Source organism: Balaenoptera borealis, assembly GCF_965194805.1.
Source record: "Balaenoptera borealis genome assembly, chromosome: 11".
Taxonomy (NCBI): Eukaryota; Metazoa; Chordata; class Mammalia; order Artiodactyla; family Balaenopteridae; genus Balaenoptera; species Balaenoptera borealis.
In genome coordinates, this window is record NC_138868.1 from 108,304,092 (window position 1) to 108,331,926 (window position 27,835).

The 27,835-nt window shown below is 55.7% G+C and overlaps 2 protein-coding genes across 3 annotated transcripts in view; one reads left to right on the top strand and one right to left on the bottom strand.

The window, feature by feature from the left end:
* Positions 1–27,835, top strand: part of ADAMTS15 (ADAM metallopeptidase with thrombospondin type 1 motif 15) — a 130,116-nt gene that overhangs the window by 66,971 nt on the left and 35,310 nt on the right. The window lies entirely within an intron of this gene.
* Positions 1,520–27,664, bottom strand: ADAMTS8 (ADAM metallopeptidase with thrombospondin type 1 motif 8). Its single transcript, XM_082343067.1, is given in 11 exon segments — positions 1,520–2,704; positions 4,430–4,605; positions 4,730–4,902; positions 7,246–7,429; positions 9,410–9,711; positions 10,475–10,642; positions 11,177–11,312; positions 12,114–12,353; positions 19,790–20,644; positions 20,646–20,711; positions 20,714–27,664. Coding segments are annotated over 11 exon segments (3,030 nt in total). The 5' UTR covers positions 20,873–27,664; the 3' UTR covers positions 1,520–2,133.

Below are 27,835 nucleotides of genomic sequence, written 5' to 3' on the forward strand. Positions count from 1 at the left end.
ACTAAAAGCCGGCGGTCAGGGAAAAGTGGTCAGCGGCCACCGTGTCCACGGCCACCATGCAGAGTGTGCGCCACACAAAGACGACCAGCTGAGGGCACGGTAGGGGCTGAAATCCTGTTTGCCCTGCCTCTGTCCCAACGGCCTGAGTCCTCCCAGCGGGCACCTTTTCCTCATTTACACAGGGGCTCCATGTAGCATCCTCTCTGCCCAGGCCAATTTTTTTTTTTTTCATATATATATATATATTTTTTTGGTTTTATTAATTAATTAATTTTATTTTTGGCTGCGTTGGGTCTTCGTTTCTGTGCGAGGGCTTTCTCCAGTTGCGGCAAGCGGGGGCCACTCTTCATCGCGGTGCGCGGGCCTCTCACTATCGCGGCCTCTCTCACTGCGGAGCACAGGCTCCAGACGCGCAGGCTCAGCAGTTGTGGCTCACGGGCCCAGTTGCTCCGCGGCATGTGGGATCTTCCCAGACCAGGGCTCGAACCCGTGTCCCCTGCATTGGCAGGCGGATTCTCAACCACTGCACCACCAGGGAAGCCCTGCCCAGGCCAATTTTTACTTGAAGGGGTCTTGAGAGAAAGCTAAAGGGAAGGACAAGGGGGGTGGGGTCAATGGTGACAGGAAAAGGGACCATGCAAATTTAGATATTTTCCTCCTTTTCCCTAGAATGTCATTTCTTGATGTTGTCTGTTCCTTTTCGCCCACTACGACCAAGGACTGAGCTCCCTCTACACCAGACCATATGGAAGTCGAGCTGGGGGCTTTGTCTGACCAGGAAGAGATGAGGTGACGTGGAGGGAAGATGGGATTTGGGAGGCTCTCAGGCAGGTTTCAGGTGGCTAGTGGGGAAGGTCAGGCTATGTAAAAGGGCTGATTGGGACAGTTGCAATTTGCCTGGGTCAAAAGAGTTGTGAGCTGGGAATGACATTTGGCGTGGAGAGAAGGAGCTGAGGTCATTGGGATGATGTTACTTAGAAACAGGTGCGGCATTCCTCAGATGCTAGGAGAATCTTGTATCTCTGCCTGGTCAGTATGTAAATGTGAGAATGAGGACATATGCAGAGTGGAGTGGCACGGGCTTTCTCGAGAATAACGTTTTGTTACCTCAGAGCTGGAAGTTTCCACTAGAGCAGTGGTTCTCAAAGTGCGGTCCCCAAACTAGCAGCCTCCATGTCACCTGGCAACTTGTTAGAAATGTGGATTCTCAGGCCCCTGACCCGCTGAATCGGAAACTCTGGGGTGGGGCGCAGCCATCTGTGTTTCAAGCAGCCCTTTAGATGACCCTAATGCCCACTAAAGTTTGAGAACCGCTGGTCTAGATTATGCAGATAAAGACTTGCCCGAATGACCTGGATTCAGCAGACGTGAGAACTCGGGGGAGGCCTCAGAGGTGCAGGCAAGGTGCCCGCTTCCCTGGCTGTGCTCAAGGTGAGCCGACCTAGTTTTAGCCTCTGTCCTTGGGCCCTGGGTCCCCTGCCCTTTCCAAAGAAATACCGAACCAGATCAGACCACTCCATTGGCGCAAGATCACACTTTAGTTCAGAGACACATTTGTATAAATACTTGAAATGGATCCACCCCTGCAGGTGGGAGCCCGAGAACACGGGGCTCTCCACAATCCTGCGACTCGCAGCCCTCCAGGCGATGGGTTTAATACTGAAGACACTCCTGGTCATTTCTGAAGACAGTTTGGGGTGCAGCTACAGTGCTTGCTTTGACACTCACCATCCACCCCTACTCCACATCTCTCTTTGACTAATTTTTTCCCCTCTGAGGTAGATTATTTAACGAGGGAACCAAGTAGAAAAAACTTTTTTCGTTTAACTTTGTTAGTCCTTTGCAAACAGGCTGACCAAGTCTTCCTTTTGGGTCCGTAAGAGCACTCTTTACCTTTTAACCTATGCCCTCTACTTGAACCCAAGCAAGGTCCAACCCACTAGATAGTAGACTTTAGCATCTGTGGTCTGTCTCCTCTCCTCTCCTCCCCCCATGGATTCATGCCCAGCTGCAGCAGCGGGGGGCCTGGGTAGGCAGGCCACGCCACCCCCAGATGTGGGGTCACCGTAGCGTGACCCTGGTCTGCACCCCGCACCCCGAGTCCACGAGCATAAGCCTGGCCCGCCCGCTGGGTCACGGGGCGCACGGCTGGCTTCCGCACGGCTTGCCATCCTCCGGCTTCAGAGCCTCGTCGCAGGTGGTGGAGGCCTGGCCTCTGGGGTCGCGGCACTCCACCGCCCGCCGCTGCCAGCCGGCCCCGCAGCTGCTGGAGCACTCAGACCAGTCTCCCAGGACCCACTGCGCGTTGAGCAGGGGCTGGATGACGTTGGTCGTCGCTCTCTCTTTGCTGCTCTGTATGCTGAAGTTCACGTCATTAGGGACAAAGAAGGTGTATTTGACTTTGGGGGGAAAGACCTCCCCAGGGACTGTCAGGAGTTGCACGGTCAGGGGCTCAGGCAGGGGCCAGAAGCTCTGCAGCCGCTCCAGGGAGGTGATGGAACCGCTGTACTTGAGGATGGTGCCCTTCACCAGGATGTCCTGTTCCACGGCGGAGATGGCCAGGTTTCCATTGAGCAGGTACTGCCCATCGGCGGTCTTCAAGGCCAGGTAGTTGCCGTCGTTCTGGACCCCTGGGTGGCTCCGCTGTTTCACGTCAATGTTAGTGGCGCCAGCTGGGATGGTGACGATGTCACTGTAGCCATAACTATGACAGGAAGACACCTTTAGGACCCGTGGCTCCCCAGCCCGGTACTCAGGAAGTCAGCATGCGGGGACTGGGGGTGGGCAGACAAAAGTTTGCTAGCAAATAAGGAAGTAGTCGCCCCAAAGTGCCCAGTAAATTAGCTGCTGAGGCGGACAGGAACACTTGGTACACCGGGACTTTTGCTTGGCCTGGGAGCTCTATTTCAAATGTTTGGAGTTTCGATCTTGACAATAGCACAGAGGGGAAGGCAGCCTAGAGGGGGTGAATGCTGTGCCGTTGCTGCCAAACCTGGGCTCTTGGCTGAAAAGAGATCTCAGGCACACGCAGCTCCTTGCACTGGTGTAAACTTTGCTTGGCCACTTTCATCCCAGAGCTCACACCCACGTGGAAAGATCTGATCCACACACCGATTCCAGAAGCTGACCAGGTGGACGCGTCACGCCACCTCCTAGGGTCCATCAGTTCCTGGTATTTGGTTATCGTGGCTCTAGGGCAGGAAGCAGGCAACACAGCCTGCTCCGAGGGGCCTTCTTCTGGGCGTGCCCAGCACCACGAGCGGGGCTGCCCGGGTGCGGGGATGCTGTTTGGGGAAAATGTTCCAACTTTATTGTGGGTCTGGGGCTTTATGTGGGATGGGGAAACCTTAATTCTTACTCTTGTCTTTTGGGGTAGAAGTATTTGGCTTCGCAGGCTGGGAGGGAGGCGGAGAGGACTGAGGACGGCAGCCACTCTGCTCCTGGCTGTCCTTGCCTCGCGCCCGCTGGGCGGCTGGGTAAGGACCCCGGGCCCCATGTCTGATGCCTGAGAGAGCTCTGCGAAGGGACCCAACGTCTGACTGTCCCACACCCCATGCTTCTTTTTTCTATATCCTTTGAGTTTAAATTTGAAAAGACTCCTGAGTTGCCTGCCGTAGGCAGATTCTGTTTTCTGAGGCTGATGAGAGGAGAGAGAGCGAGGGAGGCAGCTAGGGGTGCAGTGCGGCCGCAGGCGCTAGCCCTTCCTCCCCGGGAAGTGTGTGTGGGACAGGGAAAACCCGCCCAGGAATGGGTAAACCTAGGCTCACCTCTGGCCGCCATGACCTACCACTGTGACCCTAGAAGAGTCATGTAGTCTCTTTGTGCCTATGCTTCCTCATCTGTAAAAGGGGCGTAACGGTCTTGGCCCCAATAGACTTATTTGAGGAATCCGTCGAGCCCACAGAAGTGAAAGCACTTGAACAGATATAGGAGCTTTATGAACGTGTGGCTTTAAGGTGGGAGAAAGCGTCTGGAGTTCTCAGATTCATGAAGCCCTGAGGCTGCCAAGACCCGCCTGTGGGCCCCCCGTTTCTGAAGATCCACCTGCAGAAAGGGCAGGGCCCGCCAGATTAGGGTGAAATGTCCTTCCCACAGCAGGCCTGGAAGAGCTGCTTTCTGGCAAAAGTCCCGGTTACTCAGTGTAGCTCTACTGCCAGTTGACTCAGAGAAGATACATCCCTATCCGTGTGGCCTCTGGCTGCCCTGAGAGCCGTCATCTCTGCGGGCCGGACCCTGGGCCAAGTGCTCTGCCCATCTCGTGCCTCCTCACAGCGACTCTGAGATCGAGAGGACGCCGAGTTTTATGAAGGAACTGAAGCTCAGTGCTCCGCGGGGATGGAGTCGTAGCCACAACTCAAACTTAGGCCCCTGTGACTCCAAAGCCCGGTCTGCTCGCGCAGCTAGGGACAGAACTTCTGGGGAGACCCACCTGGAGGGGTTGAGGGAACCGGACACCTTCCTGCACGAGTTGCCTTTGCCGCCACACACGCCGCATTTGTCCAGCTTCCTAGGCGAGTCCACCACGTGGTCACAGCCAGCCTTGACACACTGGCCACGGACACAGATGGCCAGAGTCTCGGGCCCGCACGGGGTGCCGTCGATCACCTGCAGCGGGGAAGCGGGGGGGGCGGTCAGAGGGCCCAGTGAGCACTGACGCTGCCCACTCTTGGGCTCAGGCCAGGGGGCCCTCCTCCCCACCTGTGCACCTGAGTTCCAGAAGGATCCTCACCTTGGCTTCAAACACTTTGAACTCACTCCGCCCCCGGGCTCGGCAGAAGAGCTTGCAGCGGTCCCGGGGGGACACCCCTGCGTACTTGGGGACCCACTGCAGCAGGTTCCCCTCCACGTCCGTGTAATTGTAGGCATTGTACTTCTCACACTGCTGCTCCCTGAAGCTCTTCCCTAAAATGAGGGCGAGAGGGCATGGAGTTAACAGGCTGAGCTGAAGCAGGCAGGACCCCACGGGAGAAATGCCGAGATTCCGGGCACCCTTCTTCCTCCCGGACTTGACCCAACCGGAGGACACAGGTCCAGTGTCACCTGGGCCCGACTTTCCTAGACACCGACTTAAGCCCTGACTCACGGGGCAAGGAAAGGAGCAGCCAGCCTCAGCTGGGCTTTCTGGGAAAAACAGTCTTCCCGTTTGGGGAGAATATTAATTCTGCTTTACAGATGAACAAATTTAGGTGGGGACAGGGGAAGCACGGAATGACACGTGGAGTTATGTTTTTGGGCCTCTGCTGATCGTGATTTATCTTGACCTCCTTGGACATGTGGCCAAAGGCTCCCAGATGTACATCTCTAGTTCTGACCTTGCCTCTACACCCCACTTGCTATAATTCTGGGTCTCTCTGGGGGAGCTCCATTTGTAGATGCTGCCATTACCTCCAGCTCAGCGAGGCCCAACTCCATATGGTTTCTCCATATGAAGAACTGGCTGGATTTTCATTTGGTGATGCTACCACATTCCAGCCTGAGACCGGAACCCTGGTATCTTCTGAACATTTGCGCATCTACATCCACTATTCCCAACCTGTCATTAAGTCCTGTACTCTACTCAGGACGATCTGTGATTTTAAATGTCTCCTTCCCACTGTCAGCATCTTGGTCCACTGCTCACAAGCCAAGGCCTGTGGTTTCCTGCGAGACTTGGTGCCCAGCCTCCGACACACAGCCTGCTTCCTCTCCCGTCCTGCTGCACGCTGCCTCCAGAACAATCTGTCTGAAGTAAGACCTGGGCTTTTCCCTTCCACAATCCTGAAGTTAAACCCGCTCTTACTACTGAGGTTCTCCACGCCAGCTGCACATCTGCATGGTCTGTGGAGCTTCAAATCCCGGGTGGCCGTGCACTCCTCCTGAGACTCTGAGTCAGGACACCTGAGGCGTCTGGGCCTCTGTGTTTGGAAAAGCTTCCCAGGTGACCTGATGGGACAGCCAGCACAGAGAGCCTCCTGAGGCTATTTTAGCTTTTACGCACCCTTGGCTGGCCTGGAAACGCTGGCCCACTCTGCTCAGCCGTGCCCTGGGGGGATCATAGCTCCCATCGCAACACGTCCTCCTGCACCTCATCTCTGTCTCAGCCCTCCAGGCCCTGACTCCTCAAGAAGCTTCCGACCAGGCCAGGCCTCTCCTCGCTCTGGATTCCTTGTCAGTCTGGGGTCTGTGCCTCACAGATTGACCTTTAATTGCTCTGTAAAAGGGGTTTGGATCTCTAACAAGATCTGCACGTTCCCTGAGTACAGAGAACATGCTTCTTATGTCATTACAACACCTATTCCAGTTCTACCCACACAAGAGGCACCAAAACACTCACTGACTGAGATGGCTGGTCCCGGTGCCCCTGAAATCATGGTATCACCTACGGTCCGTGTCTACCGCATGCCTATATCCATTCCCCTCCCCCTTCTCTCTCTCTCATTCCCCCGGGAACGCTTCACGCGTGTGCCAGGCAGACTCGCACAGCTCCAGAGCTTCGTGCCGTTACTGATCCTCCTCATCTTGCAAAACTGCAAAGCCTCCAGATTCCCTCATTAGACACCATTCCAATGCCAGTGCGCCTCTGCGCTTGGATGCGTCTCTCTGCTTGTCGTTTGCAGCCTGCCAATACTTCCTGGGGCTGCACAAGGGGGAGCTGGATGGGATGGTGGGGAAAAGACCTGCAATGATTTGCTCTCACGTCGCCTGCTGCCCCTGAGTTAATGTGTGGGCTTTCTAGCAGGCACTGGGGAGGACGTCCCCAGGAGAGGCAGAGGTGGGGCTGCTTCCCAAGAAGGGGCCGCCAGGCAGCTACCACGCTCCGAGGGGAGATGGGCAACTCTTCTCAGGGGGAATGCGCGCTAGGGTCAGATGCAGAAATCTTCCCTCCGCCCTGAGCTGGATGTTGGCTGGAAAGATATTGGAGGTTTGGCTCTGACCCTGGCTTTGGAAAACGCCTCCGTTCTGCATACAGACGAGGGTTCAGACGTTATCCTAGACGCTCGCCCCTCTGCAAAGCCCTCCCCCAGCTCTAATGAATAAGTTTGGTTGGGAGTGACGCCCTCCATCTCCACATCTTGGAAGACCAGGGCAGTGTCTCTCCTTTGCCGGGCTCTCCCCGGACAGGGAGAGCTGTCCTGGGTCGCCATGGGCTGCTCTAAACCATTTATGTCTGCACCCAGGAAAGCTCTGCGCCCGGGAGAGCCCCGCACTCCTCTGGGGATCTGCTGCAGGCAACACAGCAGCTGCTCTGGCCGGTGTGGCGATTACCATCGGGGGGGCACTCCTCCGTGTGGCACGACTGGTACTTGGCTCTCCGACCCAGGCAGTATCTCCCTCCGTTCCGAGGCTCGGGGTCCTCGCACTCGCGGTGTGAAAACTGTACTCCTCCTCCGCAGGTCCGTGAACATTCTCCCCAGGGTCCCCACGGGGACCAGCCTCCATCCACCACGGCCTGCAACACACAAGGCTGCGCTGAGTGGGGAGCAGAGGGCAGGAGGCCTCCTCACCTAGTTGCGCCCGTCCCGGTGCGTGCAGTTCGGTAAACTGCGTGATTCATTTGTGCAGGGGCTGTGTGGCCCGTGCAGCCGCGGCTCCCCGATCACAGTCTGTGCTGGCCTTGCTCGCGGCTGGCCGCCTGGTGTCTACAACAGTGCCTCGCCCTTTGCAAGGTGCTCAACGGGAGTTGCTGAGTGACACTTTTATGGGAATAAGGTTGGGTCTAACGCAGCGGTTCTCCATCGGCCGGGACGCGTGGCAGTGTTCGGAGACCCTGTGGTTGTCACAGCTGGGCAGGGCGTAGGCTGCTGGCCTCGAGCGGGTGGGGGACAGGGTGCTGCTAAACATCCAGCGACGAGCACGACAGCCTCCCACGGCCGGGGCGCACGCAGCCCAGATGCCCCCGGTGCTGAGGCGGGTAGGTTCTGGTCTGAAGGACTAATCTCTAGGAGGTGCGGCCACTAGTCTACCAGCCGCCAGGTCCAGGGGTAGGATGGTGCTGGGAAATAAACTAGAGTTGCTTCCAACTTTACAACTGACCCTGAGGACAAGGCATTGCCTTGGGTGTGTTCATTAAGTTTTCAAAATGAAAATAATTTTAAAAAAGTTGCAGAAGTCATACGTGCTCATATAAAAAATGAAAAATACAGAAAGGTGTAAAAAAGAAAGTAACGCTTACAAAATACCACTACCCAGATGAAACGATTGACATGATTTTCATCAATATCCTTTTGTACCTTTGCTCTGACTATAGGATCATGAAGGTGCCAGGTTTTACTTTACACAGATATGATCCTGTCATATACGTATACATATATATATATACACACACACACATATGTATATATAGTATTTTATGATGTCTTTTCCCCTTAAACATAGGTGATAAGCATCATCTGGTGATCATTTTCTGGCCACCTTTCCCTGTACTGGGCTTGGCTGGGGTGCTGGGAAAGGTTGGATGGGCTCCCTCCCTGCCTCTCCCCTCAGGAACGTGTGAAGCACACGCCACAGGACAGGGTTGGGAGAAGCTCAGTGTCGGGGTGTGGGCTGGGAGGGGGCTGAGAATGAATCCGCGGATCCCGTCCTGGCTCAGGCTTAGAAGGAGCATGTGCTTTACCCGCCCACGCGGGCCCGCGGGCCTCAGTGCAACGGAAGCACCGCTGAGGACAGCCCTCCGGAGGGTGAGCGCACAGGCCACCCTGGTGATTCCGAGCTGGGCCGGGCCCAGGCTGCGAACCCGGTGGATGCTGTTTCAGAGGTGGCTCAGTGACTCGCAGAGAAATGTGATCAGCCTCACAGTTCGGGTGTATTAAGCGCAGGGCGAAGAAGCAAATCGTTTAAAACCTCTCACTGGCATTGCCTTGCCTTTCCTTGCGCGTTTACTCTGCCAGGTTTTCTCTGCCTGGTCAGAGGTGATTCTGATTCCTCCTTCCCTCCTCCTTGAGCAAGGAGTTCCCACAATTACTCTCACTCTCCTGACCCCTAGCTATGCATTCAGCTCCGACACGGGTAGGATACGAATACTTTCCCCTCGTTCTTGATTGGATGTCCCTCCTCTGCTGTCACGCTACCTGTTTATAATAGGATTCATAACGGCTTCTGTTTGTTGAGGGCCGCGACTGCTCTTGCGCTGGAGTGTTCCGCACCTAGCACCAAGCCTCACAGGCCTTCGAGTCAGCCCCGCGGCAGCCCCAAAGGCAGAGTCCCCTGAGTGCCCGGAGCCCTGCCGACATCAGCCATCGGCTCTGAGCACGGTCTTGAGCGGCTCCCCTCGACTCTGGATAAATACGCTTTGCTTTGTCCAAAGGTGAGTGATTTTCCTCACAGTTGCCCCTGGCCCAAAGTCTCTTAGTTCATGGCTCTCAGGTGTGGTTTCCTCCTTGGAGACAGCCCTCCCCCTCCCTGTCCCCCACTCCCAGTGGCCGTCCCTCACCTTGGGCTTCTCTACTTCCTCCTGAGGCAGGCAGCTGCCATCCAAGCAGAGGCTCCCGGGCCCGCAAGGCGTCCCGTCCGCCCAGGGCAGGCTGCCGTTCTTCGTGTGGCAAAGGGGCTCGGCGCCATCCATGTGGCACCAGAGCTGGGCACAGATGTCCTGAGCAGAGGTGTTGGGGCAGTGACGGAAGCCCAGCCCAAAGATCTGCTTGCACTGTTGGTCCAGCTCGTAGAGGGCCCTGCGGCCTGGGAGGCCTGTGGGCAGAGGCAGGGCCGAGGTAGGGGCGTCCAGGAGACAGTCTCCTGTGGAGGAAGCAGAGGAATAGGAAGAAGGGGTCCCCCCCCATCACACTCGAGGCCTCCTTGACCTCCACCTACAAACTGTCAACACTCAGGCATCCACAGAAGCTCCTCCAAGTTTTGACTATCAGTAGCAATTTTTTTTTAAGGGTTGCATTTCTTTTGGTATCCAGAACATCTTATATGCATTCAGCGTTTACCTAGGGAAGGCCAGCTAATCGTAACACTAAATCTACGTCACAGTATAATTGGGGATGTAAATGGACTCTTAAAAACCAGGCCAGGAGAAATAAAGCCAAAGTATTGATGTTGGCCAATCTATTATCTTTCTATCAAGAATCAAGAACCAGTTGTGTTTTCACTGCTTTACTCAACAAGTCAGGCTGTCTTCACCAGGCACCTCGCCCCACTCCGTGCCCTCATGGGGCACTTCCTGCCTCTCTGCCATTTGCACGCTACCCTGTGATCTATCGCTCCAGCCAGAAGCTCCCTTCTCCCCTCTGCACGACAAAAATTCTTCCATTCCTTCGAGCTCTGTTCGAACCCACCTCCTCCAGACAGACCTTCTCAGACTACTTCCACCTGCTCTGTGGGATAATCTAAAGGGACTGCTGGAAGCTGGGCCAAGGAAGGGCATGCTTTGTGGAGAGGTCGGAACACTGTGCCCGGCGGGGTGGCGGGGACACAGCTCCTGAGTCTCTCCCAGGCCGAGATGCCTGCGCTGCAGGTGCCGGCCGCCGGCCAGGGAGAAGCCTGGGTAACCTACCGTGCCCGCCGTCCAGGAGCTCCGTGAGGTACAGGGCGCTGCAGGGGGACCAGGGCAGCGTCTTGTTCAGGTGGACGAAGAGGGGCGCCATCACGTGGTGCTTGCCCAGGGGCCCGAAGAGCCGAGCACAGGGCTTGGAGTCGTCGTGGGGCATGCTGAGGACGTGCCCTGGGGAGGACGAGACCCGCGGTCCGCCCAGCGTCTCCACTGCCCTCAGCCGTCCGCCCAGGGGGCAGAGGGCCTCTGAAGGCCTAAGCAGCGCCAGCGCCTCGAGGGACCACCCCGCCGCTCCGCTTATTCCTCAAAGACTGTTCCCGGCCCACTCTGCCTGGCTCTCCTCTCCCAGGAAGCTTTCTCAGAGCACCAGGAACACCGGGGTCCCTTTATTTTCTGCCGGGGCCTGTGCTGATTCACACCCGTCTCAGTCATTTGCTAGTTGACCTTCCAGAATCCTGACTGCTTAGCCGGGATGCGGCCCCACGGCTCTACCTGAGCACTGGCATTTCCCTGGTGACCTCTGAGGATGGCCCCGTGCTCAGGGTGGGGATGGAGACAGCACGAGGGCAGAGTCACCCTGCCGGAACGAGGAGGGGTGGCCCCGAGAGGCGGCCGGGTCCTGGGGGCGCCGCCCTGGCTGGACTCGGGAGGGCGGGTCCTCCCACCCCGTGCAGCAGCCCAGGCCTCCCGTGTGGCGAGCCTTACCGAGCTCGTGGGCCAGAGTGTAGGCCGCCTGCAGGCCCTCGTCCTCGATCACAGAGCAGCTCTTGCTGGGGTCACAGATGGTGCCAATGTCCGCCACGCCCAGGGTGTCACACAAGCCCTCCTTCCCGCAGAAGTTCTGCTCGCGGAGAGAGCGGGACGTGAGGACAGACAGGATGGAAACCCTTCCCATTCCTGCGCCTCCGGAGACACAGGACACGTTTTAAGCCAAATCCCTATTTCTCCCCAAAGGCCGTTTCTCCTTCTGTGTCGGCATGTCCTCGGGCTGCCTGGGACTCGGAAAGCTTGTCCCGGGAGGTGGGATAGCCTGGCGGGTGATTAAGGGTGTGGACTCCACAGCGAGGCGGCTGGGGCCTGACTGCGGGCGCTGCCACGGGGTGGCCGCTCTGTGCCTCGGTTTCCCCAGCTGTAAAGTGGGGCTAAAAACGCAGCACTCGCCTTGGGGTTGTGCGTGCGGCCTGGGGGGTGAGCAGGGTCTCCGCACGTGATCACACTTGCTGGCCTTCAGGAAGCCATCTGTTTAAACCACACCAGGGAGATGGGCAGGCCTACTGCCATTGGGGAAGTCTTGAGGGGACCCTGGTTACCTCCACCGGCTTTAACCCCCATTGCAGCTGGACCTCCTGTCTTAGTTCCAGCTCCACATCGCTCTCTGGGCAGTTTGAGCCCGTTTCCTCTTGTTATGACCTCAGCAGACAGCTGGTCACAAACTTCTGGAGAAGAGCCCTCACGAATTCCTCTCCTTCCCCCGCACATGCCTCATACATGTCCTCGTGACCTCCTCCTCCTGCTGGTCTGCACACGAGGCTCCTGGTGTCCAGCTGGGGCCAGCAGGGAGCCGGTCCCCGTGTCTGGGCGGCCGAGGCGCCCCTCGGCGCACCCCCCCCCCCCCGCCCCCGGTTCCCAGAGGCCCGCGGACCTGTCTGGTGAGCAGGATGGCCGTGTCGAAGTGCTCGGGGTGCCGGTCGCTGGGCTGGTTGAAGCGCCGTTGCCAGCTGCAGAAGTTGCGCAGCGTCAGCCCGCCGTTGTCGGACACCTCGGGGCCCCATCTCTCATCCTCCACGATCAGCACCTTCACCACCATCAGGTTGATGGAGTTCCTGATGCTGGGGTGCTTGTAGATGTGGGCCGCCACAGACATCAGCGTCAGGACGTGGTTCTGCAGGAAGGAGGGGTGGAGAGGGAGGGGTAGATCTGGCCGCCGCCCGCCCCTGCCGTCACGTCACGTTATGCACCCTGTGTGCTGGGCATTGGTGTATAGCATCTCGGTGAAGGCTCACAAAACCCCCGAGGCCCTGGCATTACTTCCCTTCATTGTACATATAAGAAAGTCACGGCTCAGTAGGTGGCCCAAGGTCCCAGACCTAGTGTGTCAACCAGCGTGTGAACCCAGAACGCCTGGCTCCAAAGCTTAAGCGTTTAACATCCTGACCAGCCACATGTGGCCATGGACATCGAAATCCATTAAAATTCAATAAAATTAAAATCCTAGCTCCTCTGCCACACCGGCCACATTTCAAGAGCGCCAATAGCCGTGTATGGCTCGTGGCTACTGCAGCGGACTGAGCAGACAGAACACTCCCATCATCACAGAAAGTTCTAGTGGACGGCACTGGTGATTCTACCTTAACCTTGACACCGACCGTCTCCCTGCCAGCCACCCATCCCCTCTCCGCCCTCAGCCCAGAAGCAATTATCTCAGCGCTCAAGGTTAAAATCCGTCGAGAATTTTCCTGATGTCTGCTGGGGTAACCCCTACTCTTCAGGATGGGAAAACTTTGCTCTGATGATCACTCCTAACAGTAGCTCCTCTGCACCAGTCACAGACGGTACACGTGTCACCTCATTAAATGCTCACAATAACTCTGGGAAGTAGGGATTGTCATCCCCATTTCACGAATGAGGAAGTGGAAGTTCTCGCAAGTTAAATAACTAGTCTACTGCCGCGCAGCTCTTAAAGCCGGAGTGCCAGCCCAAGCGTGTCTCTCTCTGAGGTCTACACTCTTCTCAGTAAGTTTCCCAGGGCTTGGCCTCCTGGCTTCTGCCTGGACAGCCCAGAGGGTTCATTCCCCTCTGCCTGGGGTGGGAGAGAATCAGGTGGGTCGGTGAGACCCAGGCGTTCAGGCTCCCATTGCTTCCAGTCCCACCAAGGCCAGCTGAAGGCGGTGACATCCGTGCTTGGCCTCTGCCCCAACCCTGGGCTGCCAACTGCTCCCAAGGCTTTGGGCGAGGCCAGATGGGGCTCACTCTTCTGCCTCCAGGACCTCCAGAAGGGAGTCCTCTTGGATGACTTCGCAGAACAGGAGACGAATGGGGCAGAGGCATACAGGCCTTCAGGCCGTCAGCCAGGAGTGTGGCCAGCCCTGCTCCCTGCTCCCTAGGGCACCACCTCCTGTAGCCTCTCTTTCTTCCCTCCGGTGTTCTGGAAGGTGGGAGAAGAAGGAAGGAAAGGAGGGTGAAAGGCTAGAGACGGACATTCCATGGGCTGAGGCCATGTGTGGGAGTTCTAGACGAATCCCATTGTTTGTGAATGGGATCTGTCTGTTCACCTCGCAGTCAACCAGCCAGATATTTTGTAAGCCCTACAAACAGGGGTTGGTAGGTTACTTATTGTGTCAAGCGCTCCAGCTATGTTTAGGCTGATGTAAACATCTTATCAGCAAAGCTGAAACTTGGCACCAGCCCCCGGAGTCAGATTCCTGAGGGAAACAAGCAATCACATCATTATGCAACTGGGGGCGAGGGCTGAGGAGTGGCAGCTTGCTGGGGCTACTTCCTCCAGGCCTCTGCTGCGTCCGGGGTCTCCTACCCCAGGAAGGACCAGGGGCCAACTCCGGGAACTTCTTCCGAGACGACCTGAAACTCTCCTCACAGGAGGCCTTCCTTTCAGTCCCACCTTCACAATCTCAAAACTGGGGAGTTGATGTCTTACAAAGAAGGTGAGAAGATGAGAGACGCCAGATGTTCCGAAGCAGTCCCCGAAGGCTCAGGATAAGGAACTGAAGACCTAAGGTCTCAGAAGGGTCTGGTTCCCAAGGTGCCTGGCCAGACGAGCAGAGACCATGCGATGGGCACGTCCCCGATGAAAACCAGAGGTGCACACGTACAAACTGCTGCACAAAGGCCGGCCTGGGGGGCGCGTCCGGACACCGAGGTCCTTGGAGTCTCCGTGCTTGAGTTCAGGCAGCTCACAGCATCTTCTCCAGACACCGAGTAACAACTGGGGAGCTGAGCTGGCCTGAGAGTCGTTTTCCTTCCAGGAGGTGGGTTAGACGGGAGGACGTTTGAAGGTCCTTCTGGCTGCCTTCTCAGAAGATAATTCCCATCGCAAGAGGGCTGCCAGGCCAGTGTGGTCCGGAGTTTCTGCTCAAGTCCCCAGTCCCGGTCCGGCTCACCTCCGCCTCTGTCTTGCCTCACTGAACTTTTGGGGGCGGGTTGCCCTGCCCCCCTTGCATCGGCTCCTCTGAGGAACGGTGGCCCGGGTGCCTGTGCCTCTGACAGCGCCCTGGGCGAAGGGCCACTGGGCCTGGGTGGGTGGGCGGCCGTGCGTCTGTGAGCCCCCGCTTCTCGGTGCATCTCCTGGTCCGAAAGGGCAGGCCTGACTTCCAGTCCCACAGAGAGTGGGCCCAGGAGCCAGTCAAGGAGAAGGTTAGCTCGCTTGCTCTACCGCGCCCTGTCTATTTATACCTCCCTGTGCACCACTTGGGCGCGGGCTGCGGGCTGCAGACAACCTCCCCACAACCAGGTCGGGTAGGTCAGAGCCCAGGGCCAGCCCGGCCGGGGTGGTCACACAACCCGACTCTGGAATGGCCTGGGGATCTCCTGCCCTTGGGTCTCCCTAGGGAAGGGTGGGCACTTTTCAGGGAGCCTCCTTCTCCCCTGGTGCCCCCAGGACCTGGTGGAGCGAAAAGACACTCCGCCAGCTAGGCTGGGACGTAGCCCTCTGATTCTCTGAGACACAAACAAGGAGATTCCTCCCCCGGAGCTCCCTCCCGTGCAGCCAAGGCCAGCTATGGCGGGAGTCTGGGGAAGGCTGGGCCCGGGCCAAACGCACTTCCAGCAGCTCCTTGGCTCATAACGTCATCCCGGACGCTGTGGGCCCAGCGCTCTCCTCGCAGCACGCCTGGGAGAGGCAGGGAGAGGAGGGGTGGTAACACGGAAACCCTGCGGCCGCAGCAACGGGCCATCACTCTCCCTTCTGGCATCTCTCTGGGGCCTGAGACTGCTGGGGAGGAGGGAGAAGCAAAGGGAGAGGAAAGAAGAGACGGAGAAAAGACAGGGTCCTGCACAGATGTCCTTCATCCCTCCTCGTCCTCCAAGCAGCGAGGGGCAAGGCCACCTCGCCAAAGCACGCAGTTACCAGCACCACAAGGAGTCCAGTGGATACAGTCCAGGCAGAGCAGGCTGAAAGGCAGGTCCTGTGCTGCGTGGGACAGCACAGCTGGCACAGCGCTGGCTGGCTCTGACGGCGTGGGACCGCCCTGCCCTCCTACTCTGACAAATGCATCACCCAAGGCAACTCTAGCGCCAGCCACGCTTCGCCGAGCACCTACTATGTGCCAGGCTCTGGGTCAGGTGCCTTCCGTATTTTACCATCTCCTCCAGACACTGCCAGGACATTGGTATAACTGTGCCTGTCAGGCTGGTGAGGAAATCGAGGTACAGAGAAATGGGTAACTCGCTCAAGGCCACTCATGTCTATTTCCTGTCAAAGTCTACGCTCTTCATCATGGCACTGACTGCCACCCTCTTTGCTGCCGCAAGGAAAACTGCAGCACAGCCCGAACAAAGCATGCAAACAAGCCAGCCAGGGTCCCCCTGACATTGTCTCTGCCCAACTCCCCCTCCCCCCGGGGGGGAGGGGGAAGTGGTGAATCAAAGACGGTTGAATACTAGGGCCTTCTCTTTGGGAAATACTTCATATAATCCATCATTCTGACGGCAGCAGACCAAAGGGATGGAGAAGACTTGGTCTTTTGCCAGTGGGGGAACATACTTCACATGCATATAACGTGGCCTGTGGAGACTTGGGCACGTGTCTGTTTCTGTTATTATCCAAAACAGGACACTTTTGAGAGTGAAAGATGAGACTATTAATAATTATGCCAGAATGAACAGGCCTAGATGGAGGCTGTGCTGGGCGAGCCGGGGTACTTGGCCACTTCGGGTATTAGGGCTGGCGGGGGAGGCGTTTCCCCAGGGGGCAAGGGCAAGGGGAGACGAAATGGCTGTGACTTGGCCCTTCCCTGAAACCACCTGCTAGTAGCCTGAATCTTGGGACTCCTCTGGTCTTCTCTGGGGGCCCTCCCTGCTCAGCAGTGAGTTCAGAAGCTCAGCCTGCAGCTGCTGCCCTGGCAGGACAGCTTCCCAGACCAACCATGGGGCGCAGCACAATCCCCACTCGCCCCTCTCCTGCTCCGGTTTCATCCAGGGAACAATCAGCTGCGGCCGGATGCAGATAGAGTTAACCGTCTCTTCCGAGGTGGTCCCTCCTTTCAGAACGCCCCCTTTGTCTGAGCTCCTTAACTGTGAAGCCAGAGAGGAAGGGGGGAGACAGGGCCCCTCCTGTCGAGGGATTGACTGAACTCAAGTGTACAGAGTCTGGAAGACTCCCCTGTCGCTTAGCAGTGGGACCAGCCTTGCGCGCGGCTGATTCTTTCTCTTGGCCTCGAAGGCGGCTCCTTCTCAGGACCTGGCCTCCCACTGCGGCTGGACGTCTTTGGGCTGCTGGGTTCGGTGACGCATTCCCACAGCGTGGATGATGTCGGGGGGCCAGGGCCTCAGACCCTCCTGGTGCTCAGGAGGCGGCATGGCTCAGTGAACCAGCACCGCCCTCGGGTGCTGCGAGAGCTGGCCTTTCTTCCTCCGCCCCTTCACAGGTATTTCCACCAGGCGGTGCGTGGAAACCACTCTGCAGATTGAACATGCTCAGTGGGTGGCTTCTCCACGTGGCGCTGAACTTTCCAGAAGACTCACCACGAAGCAGCCTCATCGATGTTCAGGCTAGAATCGATTACCTAGTGCAGGCGCCTCGCTTCACAGGTGAGGGGGAAGGCCCTCTTCATCCTCCTCACACCCCCCCGTTGCCGGGACACCCCGAAGCTTTTTCCATCTGTATGAATGAAGTCTCCAGGAGGCCCCTCGGAGAGTTACTTGTAAAGAACTAGGCTCTATTTTGGGAGGTGGGTCTGGGAAGGCAAGGTCTCGGGGAACCGGCCCTTGACATCCACTCCTGTCTTGGCTGAGCCAGGAAGCCCAGGGAATGGAGCTGAGAAGTTCAAGTCTGTTCTGTGGCACCTCCATAGCCGGTGAGCGGTCAGAGCAGAGGGGCCAGGGGCCAGTCATAGAAACAGCTGTGTCTCAGCCCCTGCCCCACCCCAGCGCGGTGACAGCAGGATGCAGGCAGTGACGTGATGAGACCAAGGGGGGAGGTGGCAGGGCTGGCCCCAAGGAGAGAGGGAGCCCCCCCCGCCCGCCCAGGGAGAGGACCTCAGTCTTCAAGGTGCCTGATGCCTATTGTGACACGCTCTCCTGACCCAAGGGAGCTGGCAGCTGCAGAGGTGCCAGTCTGTGAATAGTCCAGAAACCTGTGTGTGTGCAGGGGGAACAGATGGGACAGGCGTGCTCTGGGTCACCCAGCCAGGGGTCATACGAGGCTGGAAGTGCTCCTGGGTGGCTCTGCGAAGAGAAAGTCAACTCGTCTGGTGCAGCAGACCTGGGCAGAACCCAGCCCAGCCCCTGGCTTCAGTGGCTTGGGAGCCCTGGCGGCAGCAAGCACGTCTGCTTTCAGATGGCTCTGACATCCGGAGCTGCCGAGTGTGTGCTGGAGGCAAACAGACAGCATCTGAAGTGTCTGGGCGTTGAGCTGAGAGTGAGATGGTAGGAAAACGTCAGGGAGGACATTCTGGCTCTGAAGACCGAAGGGCAAGTTTCTTTTTCTGCTGCTGCTCCGGTTCTTGTTGGCTTTCCCACCTCCTGGTTCTCAGGCAGCTGTCAGAAAGGAGTCGTGCATGGGAGGGGCCGAGCCCCTCAGCTCTGGGTTTGTGGTGAATGTGCTTTCTGATGGAGCCCCTGGTAGCCGGAATAGCCATCCTCACCTGAGACGGGAGAAGCCCACCGACCTGCCGCCCTCTGGAGGACTTGCTTGCGGAAAGGAGTCAGGGAAGGCGGCTGGTGCCTCCCCCTGCTCTCATGGAAGGCAGGGAAGCAGATACTCAGTCAGTGCAGACCCACAGTCCCGGGGGCAGACCGCGCTGACGGCTCCAAGCCGCCTTCCCGTGCTCTGGGAGGACCGAATACCGGGACAGCGCCCACGGAGCCCGCAGGGCTTTAACGGCCCCGGCAGCAGCCAGCTCTTCCCATCCTTCCATCTAGAATGCATTTCCCAGTGACCGCAGAGTGAGAAGGATGGGGCGAGAAGCTGGAGGGCCGGCTGCGCCTCGTCTAGGCTATTCTGCATAGGGGATGCCGAAGCACTCGGTGCCCGCAACAGCTGGGCACAGGCCGAGCCGAGAATAGGGTCCCAGCCAAGAGTGCCATCACCGAAAAGGCAGCAACTGAGCTGCAGCAGCGGCCAAGGTGCCTTTTTCAGGAAACTATGACCGCTGGGCAGGTCAGTTCTTCTCCACCGCGCACGTCTCTGGTTCTGTGCTGCCCCAGGGAGGAGAAAAGCGCAGCCTCTCCTGGAACCCTTCCACTTCACGAGGTGCTGGGGTGTAGGGTGACACACACACCTCCTGCTGATGCTGCACCATCTTGGAATCTAGTTGGAAATGGCCTGGCGACAGGAGCTGTCCCCTGGAATCAGCTTTCCTGCCCCAGCTCAGTAGAGAGCTGTGTCTGGGCGGAGAGCAGCTCGGGCGGACCAAGGCTAGTTCTGGCTCCACCAGGAACATTCACCAGAGGAGTTCAGATCCCCACCCCCTTCTCCTTCCCTTTTCCACTGAAGCTTCAGTTTCCCGGGCTGAGCCCCCAGGCAGAAATTCTGTTCCCCTCCCTTGTTGTGCTGATGCTGGCACTGCCAAGTTCTGCCAGGGCTGAGCGCCAGGTTGGCAAGGTGTCCGTGCCCCTGATCAGAACCAGCTGGGCACACAGAAGTTGGGCAGCCCCTTTCCAGGTTCAACTCCCTGCAAACAATGTCTTTTACTTATGGCAGCCTCAGTTCTGTAGGCAAAGGGAATCTTTCCATCCCAGCTGCCTTTCCCTGGGAGCCTCCCAGGTCTGGAGACAGTAGAGGGCGGAGAGATGGGGGTGGGGTGGATGTTCTCCCACATGTTCACTTATCGTGTCTGTTGGGAGGGGCAGGTGTCTGGGGCGGGGGTGCTTTAAAACCCACTTTCAGTTCAGGATGTGAGGGACGGGGCTGAGCGGGGAGGCGGACGCCCAGGGCCTGCGCTCTAAGTTGGCAGGGTCGCGTGGGAGGAGGAGGAGGTAGCCCAGGTGTCAGGGGTCAGGGAAGGAGTTACTGGCCTTTCTCAGAAAGGAAAGAACCTTGTCTGGGGTGAGGAACGCGAAGGGTTTCCTCAGAGGGACGGAAAGGGAAGAATCTGGAGACTCTGGGAGGTGACCGGGGTCTCCGGACAGAGCGAGTCCTACCTGCAGGTCGGCTCCGTAGAAAGCAGCCATGGACGCGTCGGCCACCAGCAGCGTTTCCACGAAGCGAGCCTCAGACACAAACCGCTTGGTCCTGCTCGTGGCCCCCAGGGTCGGCGGCGGCTCGCTGGCGCCTTCTGCCTCCTCTTCTTTGCCCTGCTCGTCCTCCTCCTCCTCCTCCTCCTCCTCCTCCGCCTCCTCCTGCCTCTGACCCTCTCCCTTCTCCGCCTCCCCCTCGGGCGCTCCGGGCAAGGGCTGGGCTTCGGCGGCGGCGGCGCGCCCGGGCCCCCAGCGCTGCAGGCGGTGCGGCCGGTGCAAGGAGCCCCCCGCGCCCTGAGGCTGGATGGTGAACTCCTCGCCGTCCAGCAGGAAGGAGCCGCTCAGCCCGCGGCACAGGCTGACGGCGGCCAGCGACTCGGGCTCCCCGTTCACCGTGCCCGAGAAGAAGCAGCCGCGCAGCTGCTGCTCGCGCCCGGCCGCCCCGCCGGAGCCCCCGAGGCGCTCGATCTTGAACTCGGGCGCCAGGAAGCTGGCGTCGGGCGCCAGGCGCAGCTCGAAGTCGCGGCCGAAGGCGGACAGGTGGAGCGCGAGCTCGCCCGCGCCGCCCGGCAACCGCGTGGGCACCACCAGCGCCGAGGCCGGCCCCCCGCCTGCAGGCCTGGCCGGGGCGCCGCGGGCGAGCGGCGGCGGCGGCGGCGGCGGCAGCAGCGGTAGCAGCGGCAGCAGCAGCAGGAGCGGCGGCCACCGGGGGGCGGCGCGGGGCATGGGGGCTGCGGCTGCGGCGCGGGCGATGCAGAAAGCGGGCCCGGCGCGGGCAGGTGCTGGCGGCCCGGCCGCTGGCCCCGCGGGCGGGAGCTCGGGCGGCGGGCCGGCCGCGTGGCCGGTGGGCGCCTAGCGGCGGCGGTCCCCGGGCGGCCCCTCCGGCTGGCGCGGCCGCTGCTCCCGCGCCCTCCCGCCCAGCCGAGCGCGAGCAACTGGCGCCCCGGCCGCGTGCGCGTCCTCCGCCCCTGCCTTCTCCCCACCCCGGGAAGCACAGAGTGGGCTGCCGAGCCCTTCGTATTTATACTTCCTTCCCGGCTTTGACATAAGAGGTTTATTTTTGATCTCTCACTATTCCCGTTTCCCCTCCCCTGGGATCAGAGAGAGAAACTGAAAAGAGGGAGCGAGAGAGGAGAGAAAAAAAAATTGGATGAAATGTAAAACCAATCAGGAGTCAGCGGGGCTCGCTCCCCCGCCCCCCCCGCCCCCCTTTAAGTGTCAACTCCAACTTTTTCCCCTTCGCTTACGCGGTCCCACATTAACTCCTCCAGTGCTGGACGGGCCCCTCAACCAGCGTCCTTGGGGAGACCCCAGTCGCTCCCTCCTCTGAGGCCAAGTGCCTGGGACACATACCCCAGGAGACCCTCACACCGGTCCCAGCGACAGTGTCACTCCGGGGATCCGACTGTGCAGAAGAGAGATCTCCAGAGAAGGTTCCAGAGCTTTTCATTGTAAAGCAAAAGAGGGAGGCGAGAAAGGTCATATTAAAGTCACTCTGTCTGCTAAAAGACACGTTTTCACCCCAAGCTGCGGATCGGGGCAAGCAATACCACCTTGGTTAAGGCAACCAAGGACTTTGTGACTGCCTGGTCGGGGGCTGGGGGCAGAACCCAGCACGGGGGTAAATTACACCAGGGGAGGTGGCAGCAGGGTGGAATCACCCCGGGGCAGGTAAGCACTTGGAGAGGAGGGCACCTGAGCTCCAGGGGCTTCGTGTCTGGCCCTGAAAACTCAACTGGAACAGCGCTCAGCTGCCTGGGGACCTCAGGAAAGGTGGCACTCCCACCCCCCATCGCACTGCCCATGGCTGTGGGTACCAGTGTGTATGAGAGTTGATTCATTCTGTCCCACAACGTCACCTCCCTGGGATGAGAGGGGCCGGAACCTGGAGAGGGGAATGGTACGGTCCTCTCTCAAGACCATAAAACACAACACTGGCTGGCACCCCAGTCCTAATGGCACAGGTCTGGGCTGGGCCAAGGGTCCTGTCCTCTGAGGATGGGCTCTGAGTTGTCAGTGTGGGAGACTCCTGGGGGTCAGGACCTTTGCCGGCTCACCTACCCCAGCTGCCCAGTTCTCCACCTGGGTTGCGGTGCCGACAGACAGTTGGGGCCGCCCCTTCTTCATTTTAGCCCATCCCGCTCCCTCACCGTCTATGCAGGATCAGCATGAGTGTGAGACTCTCAGGGCTTCTTACCCTCGAAAACAGGAGCCCCTCACAGACACAAAAGTTCCTTAGCGACTACAGAATCCCAGGGCACGTCCTGGCAAATTCCCTCCAAGTGTCCCCTCCCTCTGCTTTCTCAGAAACACAGAAGGCTTTGAGTGAGATGAAAGGAAGGATGAGCTTTTTATCGTATCATGCTCCCGAGTCTTCTTTCCTGGATAATTTACAAGACAGGAATAACTGGAGTTCCGGGGAAACACTTCTGGAGGCAGGGGGATGGAAAGAATGGCCTCTTCAATCCTTTTCCAAGAATGAGCAAAACACTTCATCCCAGGACAATGGTATCACAGCCCTGGGGGAGTCTGACCCGGGCAGGCAATGAGTAATTCCATTTGCTGCAGGCCTTTTGTAACACTGTGATCATCCGTCTTTGCTTCCTAGAGCCGAAAGTCCCCTGTTCACCATCCCCCCCACCCCAGCCCCCCAGTAGAACTCCTGATTATCAATAGTAATTGGGTCCTTACGGTTTTTTTCTTTCTCCTTCGTTGGGGAGGCAACAGTTGGGAGATTTAACCAGACCAGGGAAAGTCTTGGACATCCTTGGGCCTCCTGGTTTCAGCTGGGAGGGCTCTGGGAGTTGTTGTTTTTAAATAGAATGAAATGCCTCCAAAGACAGCTCTTTGGAAGTTCCTTTGGAGAGAGGTCGGGTGGTGGACTTTGGGCTGAGCGTGCGTGGCTGGCCTCCCTCCGCCCTTCTGGATCCACCCTTCCCCGGAGCTGTACGTGCCTTGCTGGTAACTCCAGGGTGGTGCCTGCCACTTGCGCTGCATCCTCAAGGTGTCAGGCTTACCTTAGCTATGCTTCCACCTAGTGCCCTTGCCGCTGGGACTGAGAGGGGGTCCCTGGCTTGTGGTGAAAGCCCTCAGGAGAATGGCAGGTAGAAACAGTACAACAAAACAAAATGCAACAACGGGCCCGTGAAAATCCCAGGGGGGTATCTGCCGGTTGCGGATTTCCTACGTTACCATATTCTTTCCCAAAATGCATAATTACACCAGGGGCTGGCAAACCACGGCCCGTGGGCTAAATCCTGCGTGCTGCCTGCTTTTGTATAGTCCACAAACTAAGGATGCTTCCCACCCCCATTTTTGAAATGATTGAAAAAAATGAAAAAGAACAGTAAGATTTCACGATGCTTGAAAATGGTATGAAATTCACACTTCAGTGTCCATAAATAACGTTTTTTTGGAAAGCAGCTGCGGTCATTCATCTACACATCGGCTGTTCTTGTACTATAAGGGCAGGGTTAAGCGCCTCTAAAATATATGTACTATCTGGCCCTTTACAGAAACAGTTTGTTGACCTCTGAATTACAGTAGAGCGACATTAATTTGGCGTCCTCAAATTTGGAATGTGAGATTATTTAGACTCAGTGTCTGTGATTCATGTGGAATAAGAATTGTAACATAATTTCTTGCTCTGAATATGAAGGGGAAATTATATAAAAAATGAAAATCAAAATATCTCTGTCTGTCTTTAATTCTGTATCTAGCAATTATTTATTATTTAATTAGTCTTTAAATAATTAAAGGATATTTATGTTTATGGTACCTTATACTACAGGTTTATTATGAATTTTAAGTTTTTAATTAACTCATACTATTAGTAACTGGTTATCTCTTAGCTTATCACTAGAGATTTATAGAGTATATATTATAAATTTATAACGTATCCTAAGCTCTGCTATCTCTAGAATCTCCTTCCAATTGGAAGATCCATTCATTAGTGGCCATCTGATCCATTTGCACTCCAATTTTGCAGAGAAGAAACAAATTCAGAGGTTAAGTGACTTACCCAAAGACACATAATTAGTGGTAAAAATTTTCCTAAAATGCTATGGTACCCACTGCAGGAAGATAAAAAAAATGTATTACTTTCAAATTTCATTTGCAATTCATACCTTTCTGTTAAAAGTGAGTGCTTACTCTGAGCCAGGCAATGTTCTAAAGACTCATTTAAATTTAATTTCCATTAAATCCTCGGTAATAATAGCGTCCATCTTTTGACTGCTTGCTGTGGGCTAGGCACTGTGCTGAACAGCTCACAAACATGATTTCACTTTACCATCAAGACAATCCTCTGAAAAAGGCATCTTACAGATAAAGAAATAGGTTTAGAGAGGTTAGATAACTTGCTTAGGTTCACTCAGTTAATAAGTGGTGGAAACAGCGGTCTTAACTAAGGTCGCATTCATAAACTACTAATTAAATATAATGTTTTTCTAGTGATGATGTCCTACACTGAATTAGCGTTTCTTTGTTTAGAACCAAAGATTAAATCATGGTATTACAGAGCTGGAAGGGCCTCTAGGATTTTGATTTCAAAGAAGGGAACAAACAGCTTTTCTCAAAAGCCTGTGATGGCATTTAAATATAAACAGAGTTCTTTTTTTCTAAACAAAATAATGCCTTTTTTTGCGTCAATTCATGTTCATTTTCTATAACTTTGGTTAATTGCTGTGACCCACACATTGCCTATAACAGAGGGAGGATTTCCTGGTCCTTCTCTGTCTCACTAGTGAGCTCAGACCCCCAGCAGTTCGGGTTTGGTTTTTGACATCACTTCTGTGCTGATGTGCCTTTGTATTCCGTTTGGTATGCAGGGTTTTGTGAGCGCCACTTGTACGTACACAAGCATTCCTCTGTGTTTTTATTTGCTTAATTCTTTCTTAGTCCTAAGTATTCTATCTTTTGGAACCTTTGGAACTTCACCCAGTATATGGAAAATCTGTAATTCATATTCTTGAGGCCACTTTAAGTTCAATGTCCTAACTCCTGTGCAGCGCTAGCTACTCTGATTATTTTTCCTACCTTCATCTGACTGTTCTGGTGTTTACAGACAGTCTCAATGGGCACGCTCCCAATCCTGTTATTTACATCACCGAGAACCAGATCTAGCACAAACTTTAGTCCGATATTGACGTCGACTTGCTTGCTGACCAGACGTTGATTGATTTTAATATAACGAGCAGAAGCAAACAGACTTTTTTTGTTCCTACTTTGTATATTCAACGACTAACTGCCAAGTATTGGGCTCATTGTGGGGCACCCCAAATATAAAGTCGCCCCAGATCCATGTGGGCTGCATCCGTGATGACAATCTGTGGTCACTACCGTAACCGGCCAGTCACTTGCGCATTTTGAGTCTTAACATGCGGTAACGACGGCCACAAAGACGAATGACAAGAGGTTTGGGTCATGATTGCTTTACCACAAAATGGCCAGCAGGTGGCACTGTTCAACGTGACATTTATCCGCTGCAGAGCAACTTTTTCCAAAGTTAGAAATTTCTATCACATCATGCAAGTCTGAGGCGGCAGTCCTTCACAATTGTGCACATAAATCTAAGTGTTCATTCTGTTTCTCACACCCAGTCCCCGGAGAAGGTTGAAGGAGGTGTTGTGTGGTTGTCCTGCTTGTTATAACCAGTGCTTCCCCTTCCCACCATCTTTCCTTCACCTCGATTTCCGGTCTTCATCAGACCAGTGTGTCTCAACTCAAATTACCTGGCAGTCTTGGAGAGCTGACCAAGCCGTGGTGTCTCCAGGGCCCGGGACCACCTTAATTGTGAGGATGGTTTGGCTTTCGTGCGTCCTTTAATCATGAATGAAAACAATCTATTTCCTCTACATCTTCATTATTGATTCTAACCACCAGATGGGAGTCTTGTCACATTTACCTTTAATAGCCGATGCAAGAGGGTCTGAAGTCTCTCTAAACAATGGGTCTAATTAACCACTTCTGATTATACACACACAGGCACACACATACATATAAATATATTTTATTGTACTAACGTGCAACGCTGCATGCATTTCTCCTTGTAACAGAGGGAAGAAAAGAGGGATGAAGGAAAGGAGCTGGGATTTCAGGATGGAGGGTGACTTCTCAGGGCAGATGAAGTGCTTACTCAAGGTCATCAAGGGACTTGATATAAAAACGATCCACTTTTTATAAATATGTTCCCAGTGAGTTAGGATGGGAAGTGCTAAGAAGAGTGCTTGGCCCACGGTAGGCGTATGTAAATGGTCACTGTTTCCATCACATCGTCATCACTGTCTTCATCGTTATCTACCGGCCCTGGCCTGGTGGACTAAAGGTCGTAAAGTCTCTGGAGTTTATCTTGGCCTCGTTCTCCTCACCCTCAGCTTCTCTCTTCTTCAGAGTTGTCCAGGGTGCTTCCCTGACCTGCTCTCACTGACAGAAAGGAATCCAAGTCATGTACCCTTTGGTTTGATAGCAAGTACCCCTAGGAGTGTTTGAATTTTAAGAGACCGGAGGAAGGGGAACCAAAAGAAATAAACAACTAATGGTGGAATTTCAGACACCATGGCTGTAGCCTGAGCGAGAAATCTGGGGGCCAGGGACACACACCAGGGCTCCTAAGTGATAGATGGGGGCACCCGAAAGGGTGTTAAAAGAGGATTTTTAAAAACTTTTTATTCTATATTGGAGTATAGTTGATGAACAATGTTGTGTTAGTTTCAGGTGTACAGCAAAGTGATTTAATTATACATACACATGTCTATTCTTTTTCAAATTAAAAGAGGATTTCTGAACTGGGCGGGGGATGATGTTATGAGAACGTGAGGGCCCCATGCATTCTATTTTCCAGGTGTTCTTGGGCAGTGGAGGAAATGAGCATTCTCTTGATTCTGGATTAAAAAATCCAGATATTTTTCTCTTAGACACCTGGGCCTAGTGCAAACTGCCCACCCATCCCACTTCCTGAGGTTCCAGGACTCATTTCTTTTTTTCAGAACATTCTTCCTTGCAGTCCTCTCTGTCTGCATCAAGCTCACTGGATTTGAGAATTTAAAGAGGACGGTAGACATTAGATGAGGCTGGCAGAGGTCATTTCTCCATCCTCCCGTTTTACAGATGCGGAGGTTGAGACCTGCAAGACCGTCCTCCTTCCCGAGTCACAAGGCTGGTCGTCAGACAGGAGATTCAGGGCCTGAATGTGCGTTCTCAGCCTGGCGTTCTCTCTGTGTCCCATCTAACGCCACCTTCTCCTGCAGAGCGGGACCTGAGCTCAGAGGGTTCGTCTGACACGACCCAAGTCCCAGTGCTGCCTGGAGACGGGCCTGGCGGCGGAGCCCCAGTCCGTGGGTACAGCGAGGCGTGCTGGTGTATTTCAGCATCCTTCGTCATCCAGCATGTTACCTTCACTCAGAACTCTTCCTTGGTATGTTTGCTTTTTCTCCAGTAAAAGAACCTTCCATTAAGGAAGAATTCAAAGTATTTAGACTTTAGCCATATTTAGTGACTTACAGAGGAGTGTTTCACCCTGAGTGATACTATCTAAGAATGTGGAGGTATCTTCCGAATGCCTCAAAAGGTGATGGGGAAACAGGAGAGGCCTGAGGACTTAGGAGGAGAGTGGCATTTGCGCAGCCACGTGTCTGGGGAGGAAGGGGAAGAGGATACAGATGGAGGGCCTGGTGCCCTTGCATGGAAAAGCTTTTTAATTAGCATCGAAGCTTCGAAATATCGAAGGCTTTTTTCCCATGTCTTGTCGTGTGTGTGTGTGTGTGCACGCCCCACGCACCCGCTCATACCTATACCCCCCAGTGCACGCACGCGTGCACACACACACACACACAATGACATTAAAGGAGCTTTTGCACTTGGGAAGGAACGGAGTTCAGTGCGTCTTGCAGGTCTGGAGCGGCGGGGGTGGCGGGCAGTGAAGCGGTTGCTGGGGCAGGTGCGAGGGGTGTATTTGTTACCTGCGCACTTGAGTTTTCTTCCAGAGGGCGATGCAAACTCATTAAAGACTTG